Below are 25,170 nucleotides of genomic sequence, written 5' to 3' on the forward strand. Positions count from 1 at the left end.
TACCATTTCAAATTCTCAATTTCATCTAAACCATTTCGCCTGTGAACCCGAGTAAACAGACTTGGATACACATGTTATAATAGCCCATTTTTCAGTAGTGTAAAAAATGATGGTTTTAGAACCCCATTTTCGATGAGTAAGTCCGTAAGTATAATTATTTAATATTTACAAGGTTAGTACAAAGTTTAAATTAAGTTTTGTCATTTAATTTTATTAATTGGGTAGCTAATCAAAGTATAAAGATTAAATTATAAAAATGATAAAAGTTAATCACTGTAGATTTTCAATTGCTAAAGGAATAAAATAGTAATTAATTAGACAATATTGGACGGTTTGGTATGGTTTTAGTTAAAACAATGTTAAAACTATAATTAAATTATTATATGTATAATAGATAAAATAAAATAAAACAAAAAGCATCTTTTCAATTTTCCTTTATCTTCCTCACGAACTAAAATGAATAAAATATGGTTTATGCTTCAAAACATTTGGCCCTTGGATGGTAAGCTTAAATTAGTCCTTTTCGTGTAATTTTTATATTTTTGAGGTCTTGGGAGCTTGATTTAGCTAGCCCAAGTACTATTTGTAAAATTTTTAAAGTTTTAAAAGTTGCCATTGATGAATGCTTGATGAAATTTATATTAATTTGTTAGATTTTAAGCTTAGAAATGAAAAATAATTAGTTTGTAAAGTTCAATTGCTAGTTTTTTAACATAAAGACTAAAGTGTAAATATTTTGGAATTGATGTTAAAATTCTATAATTATGGATATTAGAGGGCTGTATAATGATGAAATTGAGATTGGTTTCAGAATCGAAATTCAAATTTGAAAGTTATAGCAATTTTGATTTTAGGGACTAAATTGAATAAAGTACAAAACTTTAGGGAACATTCAAAAAATGAAATTGAACTATCATATGCATAAAATAGAATGTTATGAATTATTGATAATTGATAATTAAAAGGAACTATTATTATATATCGAGATTTGAATTCCCCGAAGGTTAATCAAGGAAAATGAAGAATTGTAGATTAGTACCCGACATCTTGTTATTGCAGCTTCAGCAAAGTAAATTCATATGGTGTAATTATATGTAATAGCAATGTAAATATGTTTGAATTATGAATTTGTTTGTGTGTAATTAAAAATTTAAACTGGTTACGATTTGGTGCAAAAAGGTGAAACATGAACTAAATTGTAAAGAAATGGTAATATATGCTATATGTGTTGAGTGGATACAAAATGTTTTATGATGGGATGATACATATATGATGACATTACAATGATTTAAATGTTACAAATACAATATTAATGCCCTCATGAACTTAGTAAACGATTAAGATACGATTGGCATGTCAAAAGAGTTGTTTGCATGCTTGTATGGGTTTAGCACTTCGGTGCTCTTTGCTTAGCACTTAGATGCTATTTGTTTAGCATTCGATGCTCTTTGGTGCGGTGAAATTAATTGTGTATCCGAGTTTATTTACTAGATAGAGTTCATTAGGCCAAATGATTAATGCAAAAGAGAAATGACAAGGAAATGTTACAAGTTTGATGTTCAAAAAGGAGAGTTTATGTTTTGGTATCACAAATGGAATTGAATTGCGAATTCTATGTGAATCATGTTGAAAAATCGGGTTTGAAAAATACAACGGAAAATATGTTTTAGGGAAAATAAGAGTTTTAAAAATTCTCTAAAACAAGAACTTCGTTGTGTTATCTAAAGTAATAAACATTTAACCAAAATCATACCTTTTGATTTGTATAGGATGAATGCTTCAACCAAGTAGTTTTCTTCGCTATCTTCAAACTCATGTTTGTTGAGTACGGGCTCACTTTGAATCAGAAAATTTTCTACAAAATTACCAGTGGAGTAATTGAGTAATTTCATTAAGCTTTTGGGTCAAGTTGTAAATAAGAAAAAATATCTCTAGGAATTTTTTAAAATAATTTCTTTAGAGAATTTTCTCTCTGCAACTTTTTCTTGAATTCAAGTGCGTGAAAAATAATGACCCAAGACTCTTTTTATATAAAGAGAGTTTAGAGAGTTTAGAAAGTTTAGAGAGTTCAACTTTAATATTAAATTAATATAATATTTATTAAGATAAATATTTAATTTAATATTAAGTTAATCATTTTAATATTAAATTAAATTTAATATTAAGATAATCACTTTAATATTAAATTAATAAAATACATCAAGATATGTATTAAATTAAATTTAATATCGAATTATTAAAATAATATTAATTTCGAAATAATTAATTTGAAATCAAATTATCTGATAGAATCCCGTATGATTCCTCCTTTGTGAAATCAAATATATAGAAAAACCAAGATAATTATAATTACAATTTAATTTATAAGTATTGGTTAAATGATTTTGTGGTAAGAAAAGTTGTGCTATTTTTTAAAATTTATGCTAATTTTATTGATGAAGAGTAGAGTAATTACTTGAATAAAATTCTAAACATCTTAATTATCACTTAATTAATACTAAAAGTTATATACCAATTAAAATATAAGTTAGCTTTATAAATAACATTGAGTAGATAAGCATATTTAATCAAGTAGCTTCTAAGAAAAATTATTGGTAAAAAATAGAGAGTTTTATCATTCATAAGTTAAAATTGTATAAAAAAGAATGAATAATTAAAATAATGGTTCTTCAAAGAGGCAATATTGAGTCATATTTAAACAACAATAACACCACAAAATTTCATTGATGATGATGTAATCTAAAATTATGATATTGTTTTTTCTTTAATTTTTTCTAAAATTATGATATTGTAATCTAAAATTAGAACTAATTATCTTTTAATTATTATTAATAAATGTGTTTATTGATTTAGTTTAAATATATATACTATTTATCTTGAACTATTATTAAAATTGATACATTTATTTTGCCTATTTTTTTATTATTTTCAAATTAACATTATAATTTACTTTATTATATAGTTTCAAAATTTTATATTATTTAAAAATTAAGAAAAATTATCAATGATAAGTGATAATAATTAAAAATGCATTATTTAAAAGCTAATTAAAAATTAAACGCGTAAAATTATATCATGTAACATTAAAAATTAGTTTAAATAAATATATGAAAAAATAGTAAAATAATAATTAGATATTATTTCATTTTGAAATATAATATTAGCTTTTTTATTAAAATAATACGAAAAATTAATAATTACAAAAATAGGTTGTAAAAAATAATTATGAAAATGAGTCGTTCTCAACAGTAAAAAGTGGTGTCGCCAATATATTAAATGAGAACACCTATAAAAATAGTATTTCAATAAAATAATAAATAAATGATAGTTACAATCACCTTTTAATTTTTTATAATATTATATTTTATAGGTTTCATAATTTAATTTTATTTCAAAAAAAAAAACAGCTGAGTTGTTTTATTTTTATAGTTTTAATTTTTAAAATATTTTTAAAGTTATATTTTTTTGAATATTTAGAATAATGACCTAGTTGATAATGTGTAGTGCTGAGGGCGAAATGTATTGAATATTTTAGAAATGGAATTAACATGATAAAATATATAAAATATTAAAGGTTAAATTTGTTATTATACGAATCAAAAGAGTGCCACATCAACATTTTATTTGGTGACCAAATACATTTTAATGGTGAAAAAAATGACTTAGTCATATTATTTTCATAATTTTATAATATTTTATAATTATAAAATTTTGAATATTTAGAATAATGACCAACTTAATACATTTTTGGTAAAGTTAACATAAAAGCATAAGGGTAAACTATTTAAATAGTTACTCAAGTTTTTTAATGAGTTTTTATTTTAGTCACCAATTTTTTTTGTTAATTTTGTCACTCTCATTAAGTGAAATTTTAGTTCTAGTCACTTCACCATTAAAATGTATTTAGTCACAAAAAGAATTCTGATATAGTCTTCTTTTAATTAGTATAATAATAAATTTAGCTCATACTATTTTATATATTCTATTAAGTTAATTTTATTTTTAAAATATTCAATATATTTTACCCTCAACGTTTACCCATGATCAACTCGGCCATTATTCTAATTATTAAAGATTTAAAATTATAAAAATAAAACAACTCAATATTTTTATGAAATTAAATTAAATTATAAAACACAAAAAATTTAAAATTTTAAAAAAAAGTGAAAGGGTGATTTTAAAGGGGTTCCGCGACGTTTGGGGAGCTCCCTTTTAAATTAAATATGATTATTTATTTATTTTTATTAAAATATTATTTTTATAGATGGTGTCATCTAAAATGTTGTTGACATCGTTTTTTACTCTTTAATTTATGCTTTTAAATTTGAATTGATAGTCAAACCAATTAAATTATTAATTTATTGGTTTAATCAATTTGATTAAAATTAATAAAATTAATAAAATTAAGTTCAATTAATTCTTGAATTAATCGACTTAAAATTTTTTTGAGTTGATAGTTTAATTAATTATTGATCTAATCGATTTGATTGATTGATCCGATTCAAACATGGTTTTGCAATTATTTTTCTGTAACCCTTTTGGTAAATTCATTTCTTATTATTTTAATAAAAAACCCTACAATATTCACTCTTCTTCTTGGCTAAAATAAATAAATAAATAAATGGAGGGAATAATAATTTTCAGTTGCTTTGGGCGGTGCAACCAAAAAATTCTGAAAATAAATCTATCCCTGCTCAATCCTAGCTCATCAATCCATACCCCGTAATTATTTCCAATAAAATTTCGACACGTCTCTATGTTCTCGTAAAAACTCCTTACGGTTCTTTTGGGTCCGTGGATTGGAATTCCTAATCCAATCGTTTTTAAAACTCCACACCAGCAATCTGCGTGTCTATGAATTGTCCAATCAAACTCCTCGTTTTCATACTATAAATATCAAACCCCTATTTCCACTACCAATTAACTCCTAAGGCCATTCGCTCATCGAACTTCCGATTTGCTTTTTGAAACGCAAGAAAGAAGAGAAATCTCAATGGCGCCGAAAGCCGAGAAGAAGCCCGCTGAGAAGAAGCCTGCCGAGAAGCCAACGGAGGAGAAAAAGTCCACCGTCGGCGAGAAAGCCCCAGCGGAGAAGAAGCCAAAGGCCGGCAAGAAGCTTCCCAAGGAAGGTCCAGGGGCCGGAGATAAGAAGAAGAAGAAAGCCAAGAAGAGTGTTGAGACCTACAAGATCTACATCTTCAAGGTCCTGAAGCAAGTCCATCCAGATATCGGTATCTCAAGCAAAGCTATGGGAATCATGAACAGTTTCATCAACGACATCTTCGAGAAGCTGGCTCAAGAATCTTCAAGACTGGCAAGGTATAACAAGAAGCCCACCATCACTTCCAGGGAAATCCAGACGGCTGTTAGACTTGTTCTTCCTGGAGAACTTGCCAAACACGCCGTTTCTGAAGGCACCAAAGCCGTGACCAAATTTACTAGTTCTTGAATTTGATGGAATTTAGGGTTAGTGTTTTCCCCTCCATTTTGTCAGCGTAGTTTTGATGACTGTAAGTACTTGTGTCACTTATGGATTTGAAAAGGAAGACCCTTTTTCTTTTTGGATATATAAAATTGCTAATGTTTGCCTATATTACGACTGTCTTTATCAAGGATGTTGATAAATAACCACAGCACCATAAATATAATTAAATGAGTATGCAAAAGAATTAATGATTATTACAGTTGCTTAAAAGTGGGCTGCCTTGTATTTGGTTTTAAACCACGAATATGCCAGTCAGTGCTCGGTTATGATTAAAAACCAGACTTCAGTGGCACCACTCCTAATTTCTCGGCAATTTCTCACTGCTTTATTGTTCAAGTTGCATTTATTTATTTTTGTTATGGGGAGTTTGGCATCGTGTCTAAAACGGTGATCCCAAAGTCTGAGTCAGTCAGTCAGTCAGTCAGCGCCCTCCCCCCTTCAGGGCAAACCAAAGTCTTACGACGCCGTATTGACATTGGGTGACAACAAATTTGTTGATACATTGCTATGATGCCTCCCTTAATTTCGTCTTAGAAACTGCAACAGCAAAAAGAATTCCTCCATCATTGACCAAAAAAAAGGGGAGTTTTAACATCTCTTACATTCATAATAACATTTGTGTTGGAAAAAGTGATGAGCCGGTGGCCTCAATTACTCCGTGCTCTAACCTGGACGGTTGTGTTGACTTTAATGGTAAGCATAGCATCGTTCGTACCAGAGATGGCCTTCGTATCTGCAGTATCCCCATCATCATCCTTCTCGCGCTCCTGCAACAGTGAAGGATTTGTTAGGATTCCTTTGGACTTCCCCAGGGAGAAACTGTGTTTGCCTGCTCATACGGTGAAGAGGTCTAAGATCGATTTCTTTGTGCCCACCATCTTTGCTGCTCTTGTTGTTGCTGCTTCTGCTTGTGTTGTTCGATCTCTGGGCTTATGGGGGACTGAAACTGGTTAATTTATGTCTCTGTATGTATGTATTTGATGATTGTTTTACAGTCTTCTTTCTTTTTAAATCATGATTCCTGAAGAAATATCCAAATTCATATAGTTAATAAAAGATCAGTCCATGTTTTCTGTTCGCTGGCTGATGTTTGCTTTCATCTACTGCATCTTTGTCAAAGCTTACCCTCAACTTATTTCAACATCACCTTCATTATCAGTGAAGTTTTTCTATTATCTATATGTGCGTGCCCATCGGATTAGAATCACAAATCGGGGAGTAAACGAGATACCAGACCTCCTAAATTATAAAATTTGAACTCTTAGATTGGATAATTATCGAATTGAGTATGAGCAATATGAGTTATCCATCAAACCGAATTCAAATTTAATAATATTTTACTTAAAACGACTTTTTCATTTCCATTTTATATTATTGAATTAAGTTATTGCCTTATATATATATTATTATCTTAAATTTAATTATCAAGTTAAAGTTTGAACTTAAGACATATAAAATTAATCGACTCTAAATTCAAATAACTTAACTATATATCAAATTGAGTTCAAATTTAAAATTAAATATTTAATTTCCAAACTCGAATTTATCAATATTTAGATTCCACACTAATTGCCTACTCATACTATAAAGGTTATATATATCTCTGCAGTATCTCGCATCTTCCGCCAAAACATTGTTGTTACCCATGGTCTTTATGTTTTTTTCTTTAATAAAGCTGGATGCTGCTTGAACTTGATAATTTACCAATCAATTTATATTACTTGAACAAGTTATATTTTTCTCTAACACCATTAATAAGATTTGTTTGTTTAATTACAAGACTTTTTAAAAGCAAATCGATGTATCCGACAAGGAAAGAAATTGTCAAGTAAATATGCTAAAAAATATGGTGATTTAGTTTCAAGTGTTTGTATTTTCTTATAAAAATAAAAAAATATTAAAATAATATAATTTATTTTCTAAAATAATAACATTTTAATTATTATTTAATGAGATTGTGTTTGATTGATTCATAACATCATCTCAATTAGAGTCATAATATACATATGAGGAAGGATTCACTTACATCGGTATAAAACTACAACTTAGGTAGTTTTACACCATTACGTAACTTTTTCATGCGATCCAACCGTTGAATTTATTAATATATTTGTATTTTTCATGCATGTAAAATTTTAAATTGATATGATATCTTTATCATATCGATTTAAAATTTTGTATATATTTATATATTGTTGAGTAATACTTTTCTCGTGTCCCATTGAGGGGAATGTTAGAGGTATTTATACATGCTCCTACCGTTACTATTACAGCTCATAACTGGGCCCACTATTTTGTCTCGGCCTTAGGGCCTCCGGTACTGATATTCCCTACCTCTGGTGTTGACATTCTCTGCACGCCCCCTGGCTTGCTGGACGCGTGTCTACATAGCATGCGGTCCTTTCTAATCTTGGCAGACATCCTCATCGAGCTGCATACCTGTTGGTCACAAGTCTAGATTACTTGAGTTATCTTGGCTATGTAGACATTCTCACTTGTTGAGCTCATGCGAGATGCTTTAATCTCACTTGAATTATCTTCATAGCGTTGATTGCTTCTTGCACCAGCAACAACCCTATGACTAGTAGGAGCAGTTAACAAGTTAGCACTTCCCCTACCTCCATTCCATTGTATGAATTTAGGAAGAGCAAGAGGAAGGAGCTTCATCCCGCAATAATGGTAGAAGAAGCTCGCAGGCTCCTCCTTACGTCCCAACAATATCTGGCCTAACAGATCACATGAGTCATGAGGCCAAGTAGCCCCCGCAAGCAGCCTACCAACTGATTGAGCGGCTGCCTCATTATCGTTTGTGCTCTACCAATTAGAGCTAAATTCCTCTAGACAGAACTTGAAAACGTTCCTGACAGTGAGAATAGTCTCCAAGGCTAGAACGTGACCAATGCGAAGCCTCTGAAACTGCAACTGCATGACAGATTCATTCGTGGAGAAGCTTCTTTGAAATGCGTGCATGTCCTAGCTAGGCAAAGACCATTTGTGTTAAGGATATTAGTGTTAGTTAATTTGTTAGTTATGAGTGGCTAAGATTGTTAGCAAGTTTGTTAGCACCGTTTGTTAGCTAAGTCTGCTAAGTCTATAAATACTGTTCTCAAAATGTACAGAAACAAGATTGAAGTCTAAATTCATAAAATGAAATTCCTTCACCAATTCTATTCTGCAGTTTCTCTGTTTGAAGTTTATAGATCTAGGTTTTGGTCAAGTTACTAATATTTCTTCATGGTATCAGTCGCTTACTGATCCTTGGGGATGGCTATCACTCAACCCGCTAATCCCGATTCAGGTGAGTTTTCTGGTTCGGCGTTTCATGGTGATCATGTCGTGATATTGTTTCCTCAGCATGATGTGATCAAACTCGAAGAGGGAACGTTTCTTCAATGGCAGCAATAGGTTCAGCACATTGTTACTGGATATGATTTGGAAGGTTTTTTGGATGGCTCTTTTACTGCTCCGTAGAGATTTGTGCAAGCATTGAACGGTGTTTTTATTGCGAATCCTTCTGCCACAGTATTCAATCAACAAGATCACCTTCTTACCTCGTGGCTTCTTTCCACGATCAGCTCGTCGTATTTTTCCTCTTTCACGGATGTGCGATTGGCTTCTGACGTGTGGCTGACGGTGACAAGTTTGTTTGCGGCCAATACAGGTTCTAAACAATCCCGGATCCGTCATGAGTTACATTCTCTCAAGAAAGGAAGCCTCTCTATCCAAGGTTATGTTGCAAAAATCAAAGGTCTCTGCGCTCTCCTGGAAGACTCTTGTTCTCACATATTAGAGGCAGAAAAGATCGAAATCACGTTTGCAGGATTACCGGCTGAGTTTGATGATGTTGTATCATCCGCATCTCTCTCCTCTACTCTGTTTTCCTTTTAACGAGTAGTCGATACCCTCATTAAGTGTGAATCTCGTTAGACATTAGGGGTCCAAGAGGTGCTTTTTGCTCCCAATATGGTAGAGACTGTTTCATCGCCGGTAATGGAGGGTGCTGCTCGTGGTGGTCGACCTCTATCTCGTGGTGGTTGAGGAAGAAGTTTTCGACCATGACTACAATGTCAGATTTGTTCACGTTTTGGTCATATCGCACAAATGTGCTACTATCGGTACCACCGGGATAATTCTTTGCCTGTTGTGGCTCTGAAAACGCTTCCAGTAGCTCTGATGGCGGGGTTCTCTGGTGTGCGTGATGATTTTGGGGGAGACAACTGGTTCTCTCAACAGAACAGACGACCTAGGTTTACATCAAACCCTTGTCAAAATTATCTCGAAACTGGTCAACGGTATATCGTGGGTCAGAGAGAATTTTATGATGGTAATCGGCGTGTTAATAAGCAGGCTAATTTGGCAGCACGTGGGCCACCTCTGGGTTATGCGCCTAGGCCTCCTGTGCTTGGGCCACATGATTTTGGGCCTGGCTATGGTCTTACTAGGCTGACTGCTCCATTTTGTTCCTATTGAGCCTGTTACTAATAATGTTCAATTTGGTCCTTTTATTAATGTAGGGCCGAATGATGGTCACCCGAGTGGTGTTGCGGTTCCTTGGCGTATTAAACCTCGTGCGCGTGTTTACTCAGGGTCTGATCCTTATATTGGACTTCCTCGAGTCGGTAACGTTTACGCATCTGATTATTCTGATTCCTCTGGGTTTTATGTTAATACTGTGCAAGTTGGCTCTAATGGTGATGTCAAAGACTCGTATATTCCTATGCCAGTTGGCACCTCTTCATGGTATCCTGACTCTGGTGCTAGTAATCATGTTTGTCGAGATCGTTCAGCTTTATATGACACTAACCCGTATTCAGGTATGTTCTTCTCTCTTAATGGCTGATGGAACGCCTACTGTAATATTTTCTATTGGTCAGGGGGTGTTATCTTCGCATTCTAAAGTGCTTCGGTTATCTAATGTTTTATGTGTTCTGGCAGTATAGAAAAATTTATTGTCTGTATCTCAATTTGCCACTGAAAATGATGTGTTTTTTGAATTTCACTCCACATATTGTGTTATTAAGGACAGCGTGACCCAGGAAGTCCTACTGAAGGGTTATATCCGTGATGGTTTGTACGTTTTTTCTTTACCGGGTGCTTTTGATTCTAGTACTACAGCTCCTTTTGTTGCTCACGTTGGACTCCAGAGTCTGCCTAGTGACAGTAATATTTTTTTGTTGTGGCATAATCGCCTGGGCCATCCTTCTACGTCTGTTGTTAAGCTAAGTGTAATATCCATTTAAATAATATGTCACTTGATAGTGTTTGCATTGCTTGTAAAAAAGGCAAATTTCAAAAATTGCAATTTCTGATTCAACTACGGAATATACTGATCCTTTTGCATTGGTTGTTTCTGATATTTAGGGCCCTGCATCAGTTGTTTGTACTAATAATTGGTACTACGTGTGATATGTGTACTCGGTTTTGTTAGATTTATCTGGTTCTTCAGAAATCTCAGGCTGTGGATTATTTTCGTCAGTTTCAACATTTGGTCAAAACTCAGTTTGGTCGGATTATCAAACTGTTTCAGAGTGATTGATATGGTGAGTATAGAGCGTTTACTTTTATTCTGGCATCTCAAAGAATAGTTCATCGGTTGACCTGTCCACATACTTCAGAACAAAATGGAATGGCTGAACGCAAGCATTAGTATATTGTTGATATGGGTCTCACCCTTTTGGCCCAAGCAGGTCTCCCTATGGAGTTTTGGGCCTTTGCATTTTGTTGTGCAGTTCATCTAATAAATCGTCTTCCTACTCCGATTTTAAATGGAAAACTCCATATAAAGCTCTCTATGGACGAGATCCTACATATGATCACTTACGGGTGTTTGGGTGTTGATGCTTTCTGTACTTGCGTCCATTTCAGTGGCATAAGTTAGATTTTCAGTCACAACCCTGTGTATTTTTGGGCTACAATCCTCTGCACAAAGGATATCAGTGTCTCCTACCCGATGGTAAAATTGTTATCTCTCGTTATGTGGAGTTTGATGAACATCATTTTTTGTTTCCATCGTCTTTTCTGCAGCAGTCTAGTCCTTTGTCTGTTCCTATGTTTGTCCCATTGGTTCAGAAGGTCACGCCTCGATCTACCGTGTTTGACACTGGCTATAGTTCTTCACCTAATGTCTCTACTGTTCCATCGGTTGAGGTTCCGTTTGAACAAGCACCTTTGGTCTCTAGTCCGGTATCCATTGGTAGTGGTGATCAGTCTTCGTCTACAACCACTGTTGATGTTCCTTCTGTTCTTCTCAGACCAGAGCCCCCACCTGTGCCTATTTTGAATGCTCATTCCATGATTACTTGATCAAATACGGGTATTTTTAAACCAAAAGTCATGGCTGTTGAAGTTGTGAAGTTGTCTACGATTGAGGAAGCGCTCTCTACATCTAAGTGGCGTGCTATAGCTCAGGCTGAATATGATGCACTTATTTGCAATGCTACATGGGAGCTTGTTTCACTACCGCCGAATCGGAAGGTTATCGAGTGTAAATGGCTTTTTAAGGTCAAGAAAAATCCTAATGGCATTATTAATCGACGTAAGGCTCGGCTCGTCGCCAAAGGGTATTCTCAGGTTCCTGGGTGTAACTTCAAGGAAACATTCATTCCGGTGGTGAAACCTGCTACTATTCAGGTTATTCTGTCAATTGCTATCTCCAGAAGATGGCTCATTCATTAGTTCAATGTGAATAATGTGTTTTTAAATGGTGATCTGGACACTGAGGTGTTGATGCATCAACTTACGGGGTATGTTCAGTATGGTTCTGATGGTAAACCTCTAGTGTGTCGTCTCAAGAAAGCATTGTATGGTTTTCGTCAGGTTCATTGCGTCTGGTTTGAGAAGTTGAAGCAGTTTCTTATCTCGGTTGGCTTCGTTGGTTCGAGATCTGATGCGTCTTTGTTTATTAGGGTTCAGGATGATTCCACACTCTATGTGCTTGTGTATGTCGATGATTTTATTATCACTGGGAGCTTGTCTTCTTCCATAGATTGGTTTGTCAAGTTGTTAAATGATTAGTTCTCCTTTAAGGATATGGGTAATCTCCATTATGTTCTGGGAATTGAAGTTACACGCTCGTCCTCTAGCTATCTTCACCTGTGTCAGCAAAAATATATACGGGATCTTCTTGGCCGGGTCTCGATGACCAATGCAAAATGTGTTTACACTCTAATGGTTGGATTAATTGTTATGTCCAAAGATGATGGCGATCGTCTACTGGATCCATCTGAGTATAGGAGTCTTGCGGGAGTATTACAGTACGTTGTCCTTACTTGTCCCGACATTGCGCATGCGGTAAACAGGATTTGTCAGTTCATGCATAGTCCTACGAATGTTCATATGGTTGTTTTAAAAAGGATTTTACGTTACTTATACGGTACCCTTGATTTTGAAGTTGTTTTTTGTCCATGCGATCGTTTATCTTTAGTTGGGTATGCTGATGCCAACTGGGGGTTGGATTTTGATGATTGACGCTCCACCTCCGGATATTGCATATATTTTGGTCACACTCCTGTGTCTTGGTGCTCCAAAAAAACAAGTGGTTTCTCGTTCTACGGCTGAAGCTGAATATCGGAGTCTTGCTGCTGCCACTAGTGATGTTACTTGGGTGTTGTCCTTACTGACAGAGCTCCAAGTTATGTCTGATGAAACACCACATATTTGGTGCGATAGCTCTAGTGCAGTTGCCGTTGCGGCTAATCTGTTGTTACATTCAAAATTCAAACACGTTGAGCTCAATCTCTTTTTTGTTCGTGAAAAGGTTGCTGAGGGCTCAATTGTGGTTGGTGAGGTTCCTACGTGTGATCAGATTGTGGATGTTCTTACCAAGCCATTCTCGGGGTGTTGTTTAATCAGTTTCGGAAGTTTCTTCGGGTCTTACCTTTGGAGAAGATGGATGAATGTTAAGGATATTAGTGTTAGCTAATTTGTTAGTCAAATTATTATGAGTGGTTAAGTCTGTTAGCAAGTTTGTTAGCTCAGTTTGTTAGCTAAGTTTGCTAAGTCTATAAATACTGTTCTCAAAATGTACAAAAATAAGATTGAAGTCTAAATTCATAAAATGAAATTCTTTCACTAATTCTATTCTGTAGTTTCTCTGTTTGAAGTTTATAGATCTAGGTTTTGGTCAAGTTACCAATATTTATTCAATTTGGTGGGGAACTCGAAGTCCTCACCAAGAATACTGCGGACTAGAATATACTTCCCCCGTTTTAGGTGCAGGTTCTTGCAATAATTTCGAATGATTATTCGTACCTTCCTGCAATGAGAAAAATAATTAAACCTCACAGATTCTCCCATGTTGCTGCGCTTCAAATGGTATAGGTGTTGAAAAACGATGAGCATTGACATCTTACCATCCTGGCAACTGTTGAGAAAATAGGCTACAACTAGCCACCCGGAGAAGCCAGAAAGTTAGCCAGGAGCGAGGTGGTAGTCATTCAAGAGGCTATAGAAGAAAGGGTGCAAGGGCAGATGGAACCCAACCTCCAAAGCATGTTCCGTGTAACACCCTAACCCGTATCTGTCGACGAAACAGAGTGACAGAGCATTATCGGAACAAACAAATCAAATATAGACATTTTATAATATTTAACATTCATGCCAGCTATTATTCATAAAGTCCCTTATATGAGATTTCGAGGCCCAAAACATACATTAGAAACAAATCGGGACTAAATCGGGTACTCAGAGAATTTTTCGCGAAATTTTAAAAATTTTCCAAAGTGCAAGAGACACACGTCTGTGTGGTCAAGCAGTGTGGCTCATACGGCCAAGAGACACCCCCATGTCTCAAGCTGTATGGGCATTCAAAATGGGGCACACGACCGTGTTCTAGCCCTTGTTCGTACCCGTGTAACTCTCTAACTTGGGTCACACGGCCAAGTCACAAGCCCATGTATTAGGCCGTGCGTGGGTGCAAGGGTTACATGGCCAAGCCACACGTCTGTATGCTAGGCTATGTGATCAATTCTAAACATTCTGTTTTGAAATTTTAAAGATGCAAGGGATACATAGCCAAAACACACGCCCGTATGCTAGGCCGTGTATCACATACAGCTGAGACACACGCCTATGTCTCTATCCGCATTGACGAAATAAGCCATTTTCAAGCCTCATTTCTCACCCAAATTCTGTCATCACTCTAACTCAACCAATTTACATATCAACACTTCAAATCAATATATTCAATTCAAGCTAGGATCATATTTTAATCATGTAATATTTTTATTTTTATTCTTGTATCCAAACTTACTTATTTGATCAAATATTCATATGCAAAATCCATGCTCACCTTAACTTCAATCATTTTACCATTCGCATTAACTAGATAGAGACACAGAAATATATACATATCAAAATATATCCATCACAAGCCATTTCAAATGGCTAGTTACAACCAAACATTTATGTGCCAACATTGGCTAATTAAACTATACATGCCATTATAACCAAAATGAGTTTACTATTTATATCGAAATGAGTCGAGGGATAGTGTAATGATGCTTTGACCAACTTTCAACCTTTACGGGCTTTCAAATACTATAAAACAAAGAAAATAAACCAGAGTAAGCATATAATGCTTAGTAAGTTTGTATAACGGGTAATTAACTTACCATTCAATTATAATTAAGGCAAATATTCAAAGCATACTCAAACAATATACCTAAACACATATAACCTCAAGAAACACGTTAGTCATGTACTTTATATGAATATCAAGAAACAAAGATGAGCTCATCATGTAAAAATTTTCATATATATATGCTTTCCACATCAAATATTTATATAACATATACATTTCCATAATAATTCATCTCAAGTTCAGATTATCTCATATAAGAACTTTGCCTATTGAATTTACTTGAAATATCGATAGATACACAGGAAGTACACTTGAAGTGCACAAAACTGTAATCTATCAATTTATATTTAAGAATGCTTATACGAGCATATAAATGGGACGCTCTCTCTCGAGCCATATAACGGGAAGCTCATGTGAGCCATGTAATGGGAAGCTTATCCGGGCTGTATAACGGGAAGCTCATAAGAGCCATAATTAGGAAGCTTATGTGAGCCAATAACGAGTAGCTCCGAAGAGCCATTAATAGGAAAGCTCTAGATAGCCATATATCAGGAAGTTCAAGCGAGTCAATATCGGAAAGCTCCGGAGAGCCATATAACGAAATGCTCATAAGAACTGCAGTGTACCCATAACACATGCAAGATCACGAACGATCGGGATGCTCCGAAGAGCTATTAACAAGAAGCTCGCAAGAACCATATAACGAGAAACTCGAGAGGGCCAAATATCGGGATGCTCATGAGAGCTTATAATGGGACGATCTTTTGAGTTGTGGTGTGTCTGCAACATATGCAGGACCATAACCATTTCGGGAACCCTGTATCCATCGAATCTCATTTATCCAAACGGGACTTATTAATTATCGGGTATTATCGGATATGTGATCCATTCTTATACATGACAATTTTATACATTTCACATACATAACATTCAATTCAAACATAAAAATATACAATTTAATTACACGAACTTACCTCGATAATTGTTCGTGTACGTAAAATCTACTAATTCGACACTTTTTCTTTTCTACGATATAACTCTTTTTTTGATCTATCCAAATCTATACGAAAGAATTTAAAATCAATTCAATACAATTCACATTCAATTCAATCCAATTCACATCTTAGGTAAAATTACCATTTTGCCCCTATACTTTTTTTAATTACGATTTTGTCCCCAGGCTCGAAAAATGAAATTCATGCAATTTAATCCTTATTCCAAGCCTAACCGATTTTTAAATATTACAATAACAGTTTATATATGTCATAAAAAATTTTTTTTCCATAAATTTTACATCTTTTCAATTTAGTCCCTAAATCATAATTTCATCAAAATTTCCTTTACAAAAGTTGTTTATCTATCAACAACCTTTCATTTTCTACCATAAAACTTCATAATTCATGTATATTCATCCATGAAAAAACCCTAGTACGTTGATAACTTTGCAAATTAATCCTCGAGCTAAATTAACAATTACGATCTGGGAAACATAAAAATCATTAAAAACGAGACTTAAATCTCACCTAATTGAACCAAATAAGCTTGCTATCTTCAAACTCTTCTAACTAGGGTTTCCATATAATAATTTTTTGGGAAAGATGATAATATGATGATATTTTCATTATTTTACTTATCATTTTTAATTATTTTTACTTTCCAATTTAGTCATTGTCTTTATTTAATTTTCCATGGATGAATCATTCTACTTATCTACTAACTCCTCTTAATGGTCTATTTACCATATAAAGACCTTTAATTTTGAATTTCATAGCTATTTGATGCTTTTAGCTATTAGAACTCAACTTTTTCATTTTATGCAATTTGGTTATTTCCCTCTAATTAGACATGTAATCTATAAATTTTCTCTAAGAAATTTTCATATGATATTTCAATTATAATGCAGATCATAAAATAATATTAAAATAATTTTTTTTCCTCACTCAGATTTGTAGTCCCAAAACCACTGTTCCAATTTCACTAAAAACGGGCTATTACACAGCGATAGAAGGAAGCTATCATTCGTTGTCTCACATACTTGATGTGATCCCACAGGAATAAAGAACTCGTAGGCAAAGTGAGAGAGTTTTATTCCCTGCACGGCCAAAGCCCACTTCATTTCCTCTGGTGTGATGGTACAGACATAGAACTTTTTCGTCACGAGAATCGGAATCGGTCGAGATGGCAGGATCGAGATGATTTGATTGTGGGCTCTTCTCATCCTCGATATGGTTTGAATAAAAGGAAAACAGAAATGGAAACTAGAAAGTAGGAAGAATTCACAAAAATTACCTTGATTTTAACTTGCACAAAATGTCAAACAGTGAAGAACCTAAACCCCTAGAAACCTTTCATTTTAAAGAGGATTTCTTCAAACGGTTTGGATGGCCAAAGAGAACCAACGACCCAGATGCAAGTAGGCAGAAAACGATTCATCTCTCAACGGCCAGATGTGCGCACCCAATACTCGGCCTCACACATGACAAAGTAGCTATTATGCACTATAGCCCGCAACGTGCCCAACAAGCTGTATTCAAGTTTGACATGATAGACCTAAGGCCTGCCACTTTATAGCATCCCTTAGTCCCACTAAGAGGGGGGCTGAATTGTTATATATCTGTAACCTCCAACCTAAATGTCCTAAAAAGATTTGGGTCTCCACCCTTGACTTAGATGGACCTGACTTGGAAGAGTGGCGTTCTCCAAGATAGCTTGTAAGAAGAGTTCGCAGGCACACCTTGCTAAATGGGGTTGTGAACTGTGTTCGCAGAAAGGATTGCAAGCCATACAAGTAATCCAGACTCGTGGCCAACAGGCACGGAGCTCACTGAAGATGTCAACCCCAAGATAGAAAAGGACCACATGCTATGTTGACACACATCCAACAAGCCAAGGGGTGTGTAGAGAATGTCAACACCAGAGGCAGAGAATGTTAGTACTGGAGGCTCCAGGGCTGAGACAAAATAGTGGGCCCAGTTATGAGCTGTAATAGTAACGGTAGGAGTATGTATAAATACCCCCAACATTTCTCTCAATGGGACACGAGAAAAATATTACTCAACACATATATTTAATGATTGAAAACTTTTTATATAAAATAAATAGTTAAAAGTTTTCAATTTATACCAAACTTAACATGCATAAACTACATGAATAGAGCATGTAATATAACAATTAGATTGTTAAAATATTAATTGTGTAAAAAGTTATGAAAGAATGTAAAACCATTTAAGTTTTAAACTGGTGTAAGTGAATTATTCCCCATATATAAAAATAATAGTACGACATTTGCATTGAATGCATACTGAGTAATTGTTTTTGGTAAATTATACAAATAGTCACTTAATTATTAGTGTGCTTATGTTTTGGTCATTTAGGTTTAATTTTTTTTTATTTTAGTCTCTAACATTATTGAAATTTAATATTTTGGTCGCTCCTCCGATATTTTTTTATTGGCATAATAACAATTTTAGCACTTTAATGTTTATGATTCTATCAATTTTGTCCTAATTCTAAAAAAAATTGCCTTTAACTTTACACATTCTATCAAATTAGTCTTGATTATTAAAAATTAAAAATTAAAAAAAAACTAAAACCTAAAAAAAATTTAAAAGTTTATTTTTCGATAAAAATACATGCAAAAAATATAAAATTATATATAAATGAATGAATATCTATTTTTCTCATTTTCTAATATTACATTTATTTATCAAAATAATAATTTTATGCGTAAAGCAATTTAAGGGAAAAGAACCATAAAAAAGATTTAAGCTGATTCAACTTTTTTCGTTTTTAACATTAGCAATCACCATGTTCAGGTTGAGTCAAAAATTACAATATAAGGTCGAAAAAGGGTAAGAATCAATGTCTTTAGGTTGTTGCCCAAAACGAATTTGTTGCTTTTGAGGTTGTGCTTGAGTGTGGGTAGGTCAAAAACATATAAGTGAGTATGAGGTCTTGGAGATCTCGTAAATGGAAGGCTATGCGGTTAATTTTACAACCAAATCCTAATTCAATGGTATGACGATGGAGAATGTGAAAATTGAGGAGTTTGGAGTAAGGATTATTAATGTTAGTAATTGTGAATGAGGGCAATACTTATTACTCGAAAAATTTGGTAAGGATTAATGACAATGCTAAATGTATAATTAATAAATTATTATTTATAAAATAAAATAAAAAATGAAATATTTGAATGTAATTTAAATTTTATTTGCGGGGTTTTAAAAAAATATTTTATTTATAAAATTATTATTTTAACAAATAAAATTCTAAAGAGAAGGCACACAGAAGCCAACGAAATGGGTTACGATTGTTGTGTACAAATTTACTAGTCCTAAGTGCTATTCATTTACGTTTCATAATAGGAAATGCATCATTTTGCACTTTCACATATATAAGCTTATATAAAAATATCAAATTTAACTCAATTGAATTTTAGTTTGATAAGTATAAGCACTGTTATTAATACAAGAATATGTGAGTTTAAGTACGTCGAAACGTATTATCTTCTTATTTATGAATTAGGGAGTGATTATGAATAGTTTTAAACATTATGTAAAAAAAAATCCAAACTTATAATAAAATTATTAAAAAAATATCAAATTGAAAATTCTATATCAATGGACAGTCGAAAGATTATTCCTTCTTTGGCACTTGTCCTTTACAGACAGTTTTTTGTTTTTCTATTTTTATTTTTATCAATTTACATTTCAGGAAAAAATGGTTGAATTTTAGTTTTAGTTTTTCTATTATATTTAAATTTAATATATTAAGTTTTAATTTTTAATATAATTTGATGTCTATATTTTTTATAATGTTATCATTTAGTGTAAAAAGTTAATATTATTTATTTTTCTATTAAAATATTGTAGTGATTATATAAAAATTGAATGACGAAAGTGTCTATATTGACATGTAAGTAAATATTCATCTTTTTAGGTTTTCATTGCCTTTTTTTTTTTAACACTATAAGGCGATGGTCAAATTTTAAATTTGACTTTTAGACTATGCTTGAACTTAGATTTTTATCTAATTTAGTCTTTTTACTTTTATAATTTTATTAGTTAGTTTAAATAGTTAACATTTTTAACTATTTCAATAAAAATGATGATGTCACTTTTTCTTAAGAACACTATTCCATTAGATTTTTTTTTATCATGACAAGTTCGCTTAAGTGCTTTTTTTAAAAATCCTAATCAGTATTTTCAATGTTATTTTTATTGTTACATAACTATCAAGTAAATATATATTTTTTTTAAATTTCAAAATGTCACACCAAAGAATTTAATAGATAAATTTTAACAATGGTAATAATTGGACTTGAATTTTTAAATATGAAAAGTAGAGGGATTAAATTCCTGAAAATAAAAACATGAGACTAAATTCCAAAAGCACGAAATATATAAGGACTTAGAACATATTTTAACATCTAATTATTTATTTGTAATTTGACACAAACAAATAATTAACTTAATGCAAAGTATAAACGGAAAACTATACAAATAAATTTAATTTATGGGGCGAAAAGAAAAATAAATTTATTTTGGAACATAAAAAATTAACAAACTCATTTATGCTGTTATGTAGTTAAACTAAATGATTTTCAAGCAAAAAATGTAAAAACGCTCCAAGTATCAAAGTCTACTTTAGAGTTACAAAATAGTATGGCGTCGCCCGGACTCGAACCGGAGACCTTCAGTGTGTTAGACTGACGTGATAACCAACTACACCACGACACCCTGTCGTCTGTGGTTTAAAATTTATTTTATAAAAACGTAAACGTACGTTATAGCCTTTATATTTATCCAATGAAATTATTTATTTTATTTCTTCTCTTTGGCGAAAACCCTATCTATCCTCCTCTGAGCTTCCTTTTTCCTTTTCCCTCTTTCGAGTCCGTGCTTTTTTCTAGGGTTTGTTCTTTGATCTAACTAACGCAGATTATTAAGAAAATGTCAAGTGCTTTAGAGATGTCGCTAGACGATCTCATCAAGCGCAGCCGTAAGTCTGGATCCGGAAACTCCCGGGGTCGAGGCCGTGGATCCACGGCGGGACCCGCCCGCCGCATTCCTAACCGCCGAGCGAACCGCTCCGCACCCTATACCGCTGCTAAGGTAAATAGCTAGGGCCTCATTCCTGATTGTAACTTTTTTATAACTGTTTTCCCCCGTTTTATTCGATTTTTGTTTACTAAGTTTGTTCTCTTCGTTCAGGCGCCGGAGACGACGTGGCAGCACGATATGTATTCGGATAAGGGAGCAGCGTTGCAAGGACAAGCAGGTCGGGCCTCCGCAATAGAAACTGGGACGAAGCTTTATATCTCTAATTTAGATTATGGTGTTTCCAATGACGACATCAAGGTATTTTTTTTGAACATAAAACTTTCCGCTTTTATCTCATTTAATTTTTATATTATATTTCATGTTCTGTTATTAATACAACGGTGACATTTATTTGAATTTTCCCCTTAAGGTCTTATTTAAAATTTCTTATTAATATAATGGTGATCTGTTCTCTATAAAGTTTCTCGTGATTCTTCAGTCTTAACTCTTCAAGAATTGTTTACATATTCATTATATTTGAGATTAGTTGGGGCAAGAGAAGTCTAGCCATGCTTAGAAATACTTCTAAAATTTTCCCCTTGAGATGGTCTCCATAAACTTTGATTATTGATTCCTGAGTTTAGCTCTTTGGACTTCTTCTCTCTATTTTATTTTGTATTTTCCTGACGTTTTTGTGTTCATATATAGGAGTTATTTTCGGAGGTTGGTGACCTGAAAAGATATGGGATCCATTATGATAGAAGCGGGAGATCGAAGGTATCTAATCGAGTTTGGCATTAGCTGGTCCTTCCGATGAAATTCTTTGTATCCTGCTGTAGTTTAGAACCAAAAACTCTTTTTCTTAGGGAACGGCAGAAGTTGTCTTCTCGAGGCGAACAGATGCTATGGCTGCGGTCAAGAGATACAACAATGTTCAGCTTGATGGGAAGCCGATTAAAATCGAAATTGTGGGAACAAACATTGCCACTCCTACTGCACCTTCAGCAGCTAATGGCACCTTTGGAAGTTCAAATGGAGCCCCTAGAGGGTATGTTCTGTAATATATTGGGTTGATCCTTGTGCTTTTTCTGCTCAAAAGTTTAGATTCTATTATTTGTTACAATATCTTTTGAGATGTAATATTGCACCTAAAAGTTAGGCTGCTGAAATTATCAAACACTGCTTTAAGTCTCCATATGAAATTTCAATTGGATCAATTCATGGTAGAAACTTCCCTTTGTTTTAGCCAGAAACAGAAATTTCTCCTTAATTATCAATTTATTTGAAGTTCTTAGGTTTGGTTTTCAAAAGTATAACAGGAGTAAATGACCAAATTTTGTTGCTTTGAGGGTCTTTTTTAAGGATTCATATGCCACTCACTATGACTAATGTTCTGGTGAGCTTCTTGCCCGAAATATGTACACTGAGATATTAGCAGTCACATCAAATTACCTTGTATATCTCTGATGTGTGTTTAATGGTGATTGTTACTTCTAGTTTGCTCTTGCAATGGTACTGTTCTTTAAATAATGTAGATGTATCATATCACGTTGCCACTTGCACTGGGTGTTTCTTTGTATAATGAATGCTTCTAATTAAAGGGTTGTGCAATTATATTTATTTTTTAAGTGCCTCCTAACTTCCCTTACAGAAGAAATTGGTACCACACCAACCTTTTAATTAGTGACCTCTGAAATATTTGTGAAATATCATTTGTTTCTCTTATTAATAAATCACCCTACAAACTAATCCAATTATGTTATGGTTTGAAGTGGCCAAGGCAGGGGTGGAGGATTCGGTAGGCAACGTGGTGGTGCTGGAGGTCGTGGCTTTGGAAGAGGCCGTGGACAGGGAAAGGGCCGTGGAGAAAAGGTTTCTGCTGAAGATCTTGACGCTGATCTAGAGAAGTATCATTCTGAAGCAATGCAGACAAACTGAAGCATTTCCCATGTTCTATTGGTTGGTTTTAAGTATTTTCTACTATGGACATATTGTGCTTGGTCCTCGACTATTTTGTGTATCTCTACCAAAATCTTACTATTTAGAAGAACTAGTCTTGGAGAGAACTATTAGAGTCTTGATTTATGGAGTTTGGGCTTTTACTGGTGATTGTTCCTTTGACTTGGGTATAAAGAATGTGGGTTAGTGGAAAGCTATCATTCTGTAATATGCAATGCTTTTGGTTCCATTGAAAATGATTCATCGCTCAAAATTGGTACAAAAGCGGAAACTTTTTCTCTCGGTTTTCCATATGCAAAGGAAACTTTGGCTGCATGCTGTGGGAGGAATCTTGCTGTTGCCCAGAGCTGCATTGCCTTTTTAGTTGCTCCTGCATTGTGAAACCAGGGAGACTACTAGTGAGGTAGATTTCTTTTAAGTTCTTTCTCTTATGAATTCATTTTTTGCTGTTCTGAATTTTATCCTTTGTGTTATTGGTGATGCAAATGATTTTCCTACATAGTCTGTTATGGTGGTTAGGTTATTTCACTCTGTTATATTATTGCGAAGGGGATATTCTTTCCCCAATATCTGTCATGGCTGTTGATGTGTCTTATTGTAGTCAGTTATTGTAGAATCCCTCTGCTTCAGTTCATCCTATTGATTTCTTGGTGGAGAAAAACTGTTGGAAGGCTTAGTACAATTGGCGTATAGGAGCTTGTTGTGAAGCCTGTTTTCAATTTGAAACGGTTATAGGGATCGGTTGACGTACAGTAAGATTCTGAGGTTTGCACTTTCTTCAGATTTGGTAGAAAGTGATTTGAGGTCTCACCGTCTCAGCATATGCCTGCTTATCCTTTTGTGGCGTCAGCTGGTATTTGCATCACTGCTCTTATGCTCTTTGGTTGCTAAGGTGTTGGCTCAGGGCAATATGCTGCCCAACCTCCCAAAAGTGGTTTTTGAAGAAAATCTCTTGCTACTGGGTGTGGTTTGAACAAATCTTGAACAGTGTTATAATCCATTAGTGTTAGGGCCTGAATATATAGTTTGGTCAAGAGCTAAGATTGAAGTGGTGGTAACTTGCTTGGTGTTTTATGTCATTGTATGAGCTTCTATGCTATTGCTTGCAGCAAATGGTATATAAATTCAACAACAAAGCATCCACTACTTCCCCTGATTCAAGTTTGGGAAAATTAATATCAGGTAAGAGCAACCGCAGTATGCTATGATGTTTATTTTCTATAGTAGCGGACTATTGGTTCTGCTTATGGTTGCTGTCTCCATACGAGTAAATAGCCTTTGAAGTTAGCTCTGATACTTTGGATCATGAGGTCGGTAACACTGATGTTTCTCTTATTTCCTATTTGTCTAGTTTTTCACGTATTATTAGTGACTGCTAACCATTTCAGTCTATATGGATCATGAGTTCAGACATCAATTTGAAAAAGCAATTATTCCTATTTTATTTCTTTTTAAAGTTTTAGATTTCGGTTAATGAAAGTGGATGTTTGTTATCCATGCAAAGCAGCAGGTTCTTTCGATCTTGCTGGTCATCTGGCCCTAATAGTAGATTCATCCATGCCAACCTCCGCCACGACTAGTTTGACACAGAGGCCACACCAAGATATGCATACTTAATATGATTAAATTAGAAATAATGGGTGATAGCAATATATATTCATTGGTAAAAAACATCTAATGATCGTTTTATAGAACATAAAAGCAAGGTCAAGAGTTATGTTTGTTCATTTATGTGCTTCTGCAGCAGTGTTTATGGGTTGCTTCCTTGTGCACCTGAAGATCATATCATTAGTGGAAGTCATGGAAACCTTAATCCTGTTCATACACTCTTCCTCTTCCAGATAAACACTATTTCTGAATATCAAAACCGATGATTTCTTTTTCTTTTACAAAGTATTCATCGGAAATACCCTGGAGGACCCTAGTTTGAGAAAGACCTTTTTGAAGTTGACAAATGAAAATTTTCCCAAATGTGAGTATGCCAATTGCTGCAAAGGTATGGTAAGAAATGCGTACTAGCTGATCATGAACCAATAAATTTACCTGGTCAGCTAGTTCAATAAGAAGTATATCTGCTGGATCAACATTGCTTTAAGAAGCTTTCG

At 33.9% G+C, this 25,170-nt stretch overlaps 3 protein-coding genes and 1 non-coding gene across 7 annotated transcripts; 3 read left to right on the forward strand and 1 right to left on the reverse strand.

Annotated features, from left to right (window-relative positions):
* Positions 1-4,769: 4,769 nt before the first annotated feature.
* LOC107937018 (probable histone H2B.1) lies at positions 4,770-5,591 on the forward strand. The gene has a single exon (XM_016869829.2). The coding sequence runs from the start codon at positions 4,994-4,996 to the stop codon at positions 5,447-5,449; it is 456 nt and encodes a 151-aa protein (XP_016725318.1). The 5' UTR covers positions 4,770-4,993; the 3' UTR covers positions 5,450-5,591.
* Positions 5,592-5,973: 382 nt separating this feature from the next.
* Positions 5,974-6,563, forward strand: LOC107937019 (uncharacterized). Its single transcript, XM_016869830.2, has one exon. The coding sequence runs from the start codon at positions 6,119-6,121 to the stop codon at positions 6,437-6,439; it is 321 nt and encodes a 106-aa protein (XP_016725319.1). The 5' UTR covers positions 5,974-6,118; the 3' UTR covers positions 6,440-6,563.
* A 14,166-nt stretch (positions 6,564-20,729) lies between these two features.
* Positions 20,730-20,803, reverse strand: TRNAV-AAC (transfer RNA valine (anticodon AAC)). The gene has a single exon. It is a non-coding gene; the product is annotated as a tRNA-Val (tRNA).
* A 57-nt stretch (positions 20,804-20,860) lies between these two features.
* Positions 20,861-24,504, forward strand: LOC107937016 (THO complex subunit 4A). Of its 4 annotated transcripts, none has more exons than XR_001694552.2 (6): positions 20,885-21,178; positions 21,278-21,424; positions 21,815-21,883; positions 21,973-22,154; positions 22,879-23,468; positions 23,671-24,504. XR_001694552.2 is itself a non-coding variant. In XM_016869828.2 (5 exons), the coding sequence occupies exons 1-5, from the start codon at positions 21,017-21,019 to the stop codon at positions 23,042-23,044; spliced, it is 726 nt and encodes a 241-aa protein (XP_016725317.1). In that variant the 5' UTR covers positions 20,861-21,016; the 3' UTR covers positions 23,045-24,504. The 4 variants fall into 4 exon arrangements, 1 of the variants encoding a protein (XP_016725317.1); XR_001694551.2 differs by having other exon boundaries at positions 20,893-21,178; positions 23,667-24,504; XR_001694553.2 differs by having other exon boundaries at positions 20,893-21,178; positions 23,680-24,504.
* Positions 24,505-25,170: the final 666 nt, after the last annotated feature.

Source organism: Gossypium hirsutum, chromosome A07 (assembly GCF_007990345.1).
Source record: "Gossypium hirsutum isolate 1008001.06 chromosome A07, Gossypium_hirsutum_v2.1, whole genome shotgun sequence".
Lineage (NCBI taxonomy): Eukaryota > Viridiplantae > Streptophyta > Magnoliopsida > Malvales > Malvaceae > Gossypium > Gossypium hirsutum.